The 5,395-nt window shown below is 56.9% G+C and overlaps 1 protein-coding gene across 1 annotated transcript in view; it reads right to left on the reverse strand.

The window, feature by feature from the left end:
- DHCR7 (7-dehydrocholesterol reductase) overlaps window positions 1–5,395 on the reverse strand; it is a 13,528-nt gene that overhangs the window by 4,086 nt on the left and 4,047 nt on the right. Inside the window, exons 3-4 of the mRNA XM_007949270.1 lie at window positions 4,581–4,671; window positions 2,524–2,737 (exon numbers count right to left, since the gene is read on the reverse strand). Of these exons, the coding sequence (XP_007947461.1) occupies window positions 2,524–2,737; window positions 4,581–4,671 (305 nt within the window). The remainder of the gene's footprint in view (window positions 1–2,523; window positions 2,738–4,580; window positions 4,672–5,395) is intronic.

Consider the following 5,395-nt stretch of genomic DNA (forward strand, 5'->3'; position numbering starts at 1 on the left):
GGCCTCGGGGACGGCCCTCGGCCCAGGCTGGGGGCTGCACGAACTCAGGGATGGCACTCAGCGTGGCCCAGGGGTCGCACGACCTGGGGACTGTGCAGCTGGGACTGACGCCAGATGACCAGAGTGAAGGGCCCGGCGCAGCGGGGGAGCTCGGCACCCCTTCCCTGCCTCTCACTGAGCACGCAGCTGGGGCACAGCAGAGACAGCTGACAAAGGAGCCCTCTCGGGGAGCGGGGGGGCAGCAGCCGTGCTTCCGGCTCTCCGTGCCGCTGGCTTCCCTGAAGCATGGAGAGCGGTGTTATAGAACCACCGCCAGGCGGCCAAGCCTGCACTTGGGGGAGGATTCCCAGGGCATCCGGCCTCCCGTGGGCAAAGTGAACAGTGACAGGAAGTGACCCCAGTCAGAGCCAGGGGTCCAGGTCCCACGGTGACCTCTGCCAGACAAGCCACTTAACCATCCATCACCTGTTGGGGACTGAATCGTGTCCCTCCTGGTCCGTGCTGCCAATCCCAGTCCTCCGTCTGTGTCTAAACCCGAGTGTTCTTGGTTTGTCAGCGAGGCAGGGTTAATGGAGGGCGTGTTTTGAGTCAACCTCTTCTAAGCTATGAAAGGAACAGTTAAGTATAAACCGAGATGGGGGAAGACCGGTGCCACACCACATGGAGCGAACCAAGGAACCAGGAACTAGAGCTGAAGAGAGACAAGGACCTTCCCCAGAGCCACCAGAAGAGAGCCTGCCCCTAGAGCCGGCGCCTGGACTCGGACCTCTACCCTCAACTGTGAGAGAGTAAACGCCTGCCAAGCCAGCGACGTGGGGTATTTCTGCTAGAGCACTGAGACTGTGCCTACCCTCCAGGCTGGGACCCTGAGACAGGCAGCCAAGGACCCAGCGGACTAGGAGCACCGTGCGGTGAACACAGGGGTTTCTGGGTAAATAGGACGTGTGCTCATGCTCGCGTTCCTCAGGACAAACAAAGGAGACCAAACAACACAGAGCCGAGAACAGCTGCGGTTATACCAAAAGAACCAGCACTCGTCCTCCAGCAAACCCGACTCACGGCAACTCCACTTGCACCAAAAAACCACCACTCGTCCTCGGCAGATCTGACTCACAACAACTCCACGTGCACCAAAAAAAACGCCACTCGTCCTCCGGCAGATCCAACTCACGGCGACTGTGTGTACTCAAACCCCAACCACTTGACCTCCAGTAGCCCAACTCCCAGCGACCCCGTGTCCCCCACAGCAGCCCTGTGCCCACAGGGCTTTCAGCAGCTGCTTTTTCCGAAGGGGATTGCCAGGCCTTTCTTTCGAGGAGCCTCTGGTGGGCTGGAGCCTCTAACTTTCGGGTTAGTGGCCAATCACACCCGGGGACTCCCAATGTGATTACAAAGTGGGGGACGTGACCCCATGAGCCACAGAAGAAGGCTGGCTTCACGGTCTTGTCATTCCACAAGCCACAAAAACCACCACCCCAGACGCCTTCCCAGTTCTCGGTGTGTGAGATAAAGGAAACAACTCCAAATGGAAGCGGCCCAAGAACAAGGATCTCGCTCTGCAACATCCACAGGAGCCCAGTGCTGTGGGAGAAGACTGGACGGGCAGTTGGCTGAATGTCCAGCCTCAGGCGAGAACGGTCCATCCAGCGAGCTCCCCCGGGAAGCTTCTCCGTTAAAGCTGCTCACGTAACAAGACCACTCACTGAAATTGTTTCAGGCCACGCTACAAGTTCCACAAAGGAGGCAATGGACTGCCTCAACCAAAATCTGTCTTTTCAGTGTCCATGGTCTATGGCAGGCCTACAGGAAAGGACTTGGCTACTAAAGACAGACTTGGCCACCTTCATCCAAACTTTCCTGAAGGCAGAAGCCACCAGCCATTAGAAAGGATTTTCCCCAACTGGATCAAAGATTCTACAGCCAAATCTTGATCAAAAGGGGGAAAATGTGGAACAGAATTTCAAAGTCTCATAGAACCTAGACTCTGGATACACTGAGGCTGGATGACCTCCGAAACTACTGCTCCAAAGAAATCTTTAAACCAAAACCAAAACTATACCCGGAAGTTGTCTTTAAACTAAATAATAACTTAGCTTACTTAGGAAAAAATGCATACCTTGAACACCGTGTTCTGTTAAAGAATTATCTACGTGAGCTCAAACTGACGACAGCAACACGAAAGGTTAGATGGGAAAGGAACAGTGAGTTTGCACTGATGGTGGTGAGACAATTCGGAAAGGGGAGTAATAAAAGTGGTACAGCCTGAAGAATGGAGCCACGTCACTGAACTGCACAAGCAGAAACTGCTGGGGTGAGGGACGTTCTGCTGTGCACATCTTCCCCAAAAAGGAAAAACAACGGGTGTTCCTCAGGGTCCAACACGTTTGTTCCCCTGGTGAAGGACTCTTGGCTGCAACCTTCAGGACAGTAATCCTGAAGGGGTCTCAACCCCAGGGCAACAGAAAAGGCAAGTGGTGGCATCGGACCCTTGTGCAGGCCTTCACCAGCTCCTAAGGAACATACCAGTCTTTGGCGCTGGTGGGGAACAGGTAGCCCTTGATCATGGCAAATGTGGAGACGGCGTAGCCAAGGATGTTGGCACACCACAGCAGCGGGATCCAGTTGTCGAAAATGATGGTGGGGGAGAACCAGGACAGGAAGTGGGCGTTGGCAAACCAGAGGAGGTGGGTGATGAGCCAGGCCTGCAGGCCGTTAATCTCATATTTGTTGACAATCCCTGCAGAGAGATGACACATTAGCCAGGTCGCCAGCCTGCATGAGGCCACTGGGCCTGCTGGGGCCCACCCTGGCTCAGGCCCAACTTGCCTCCTGACCTCTCTGGCTGTACCCAGGCCACCTCCCAACAAAGACAATGAAAATCCAAGGCCTTCAAGTTGCAGTGAAGGCCTCTGGCTGGGGAAAATGGTCTGCACTTGGTCATCAACTGAAAGTTGGCAACTCGAACCCACGGAGGTGCTTTCAAGACCCGCCTTCGTAAAGATGACGGCCAAGAAATCCCGATGGGGCAGTTTCACTGTCAGACGGGGGGCCATAAGGTGGAATCAGTTTGATGGCAATGGGGATGGTTTTCTGGGTTAAGTCACAATGCCATGGGACAGCTCACACTGCCGACTGAGAAAATAACCGTCCCTGCCAATCGCCTGCTCCTTCGGCCAAGTCCCAGAGAAGTGGAGAGAGGCGGGCCGGCAGGGAAATGGGCGGACGCCCTCCCTTCGCTGAGTCACCCTCTGAGGCTGGTTAGGCCCAGGTGGAGCAGACGTGGAGCGAGGTCCTGCCCTGGGCTCCCACGCGCCTTTGACTGTGAGGGGACTGGGCTCCCACGCGCCTTTGACTGTGAGGGGACTGGGCTCCCACGCGCCTTTGACTGTGAGGGGACTGGGCTCCCACGCGCCTTTGACTGTCAGGGGACTGGGCTCCCACGCGCCTTTGACTGTCAGGGGACTGGGCTCCCATGTGCCTTTGACTGTCAGGAGACCCTGCTGCTAAACAGGGAGCTCACTGCAGAGACTGGGAGGGATTTGAATCAGCACCCGATTCAAAGGTGTAAGGTTAAAGGTTATGTGTCAGCTTGGCTGGGCCTGGTCTGAGTGGCGGGCAGCTGGACGGAGTTTCTCCCCATGATGAGACTGGTGACGGGCTCCGTGGTGGAATCCACTGGAGCAGCCGAGTAGCTGCCTTAGGGACGTGGGCTGCTCCCAGCACCTAAGGAGAAGCTTCGGGAAGGGTATCGGCAGCTTTTGGCGTGCCTGAATCCTGCACGTAGCCAAGCCGTTGTTCAGCAGCCTGCCATGTTAATGCACCTGAATCAGTGGCCTGCTGTGTGGCTCGGTAATCTCGGGACTGTGCCTTTTTACTTGTCAACCTTGGGTTTGTCAACCTCAGCAGCCAGCAGCTGCCTGAGTGAAGAAAGCCTCCAGCCTCAGTGGGCTGGGAGCAGGAGGCAGAGCTGAAGCCCAAGGCTGAAGGGCTTTCACTGAGCCCCTAGAGCCTGGCACTTTGAACTCAGACTTCTAGCCTCCCAAACTGTAAGAGAGTAAGCTCCTGTTTAATCAAGCCATCTGTTTGTTATATTTTGTTAGAGCAGAAATAGATACCCCAAAACACCCCTTGTGCCCAGAACAAGGCTGTATTTCATTCAGGTACTGGTAACGGAGAGGAATGAATGCTGAGGTAGCCCCAGGCTCCTACAGCAAGGCCTGCCTCACAGAAGCCCCTGGTGGGAACGTGTGCTTTCTGCAGGAAGGTACCCCACTGGCCCAGCAACAGCTACCAGCTATGCTTGGGGAGGGCTGGGGTGGCGCCCTGTCCCTTCTCTACGGAAGAAAGTCATTTTCAGCCCTGTACCCGGGACAGTCCCCAATTCCAGGCAGAACCATGCTTTATCATCTTTAGGAAGGAGCCCGCGAAGCGGGTAGGTGCCACAGACTGAAACGCCAGGCACAGCCAGTTCCTGGCAGCCACACAGCGGGGCTCCAGATGGGTCATCAGCACCAGGAGCTGGGCCCAAGGCCGACGCAGACAGACGCAACTACAGACTCCAGAGCCGTGGGAGGAGTTACCTGCAGGAGTCACCGCCCCCTCCTGAACCCCTCCGACGTAGCCGGGCACAAATTTATGGCAGAAGTCAGGAAGCAGTGAGTACAAAACCACCTGAAACAGAAGGAATGCACCAAGTTACTCAGGAAGTTTCCACAGAGCCTTGATTCCACTGACAGAGATGAAAAATTCAGCACGAGGCAGGAAACACTGCAGCCACGTACTGCCCCCAACTCATGGCAATCCCCCGCGCAACAGAACCAAACACAGACAAGGGAACCAAACGCTGCCCAGGCCGGCCCCGGGCCTGTCATCTGTCATGGCTCGGACCATAGGGTTCTCGTGGGCCAAGGGAACCAAACGCTGCCCAGGCTGGCCCCATGTCTGTCATGAGTCATGGACTGGACCGTAGGACTCTCATGGGTCAAGGGAACCAAACACTGCCCGGGCCGGCCCATCCCCGTCACAGGTCGTGGACTGGACCATAGGGCTCTTGAGGGCTGACTTACAGAGGCAGGTAGCCAGGCCTTTCTTCCCAGCCCATCTGAGCCTGGAAGCACCCGTGAAACCTGCTCAGGGTGCCAGCAGCACCTGAGCCTGACTGGCAGGTGGTGCCTGTGTGTGAGGGGCACGGCCTGGAGCTGACCCGGGGTCTCCCAGGCGGTGCCTGTGTGTGAGGGGCACGGCCTGGAGCTGAACCGGGGTCTCCCAGGCGGTGCCTGTGTGTGAGGGGCACGGCCTGAAGCTGAACCGGGGTCTCCCAGGTGGTGCCTGTGTGTGAGGGGCACGGCCTGGAGCTGAACCGGGGTCTCCCAGGTGGTGCCTGTGTGTGAGGGGC

This window comes from Orycteropus afer, unplaced genomic scaffold (genome assembly GCF_000298275.1).
Source record: "Orycteropus afer afer isolate SDZICR_OR568_19922 unplaced genomic scaffold, OryAfe1.0 scaffold00244, whole genome shotgun sequence".
Lineage (NCBI taxonomy): Eukaryota > Metazoa > Chordata > Mammalia > Tubulidentata > Orycteropodidae > Orycteropus > Orycteropus afer.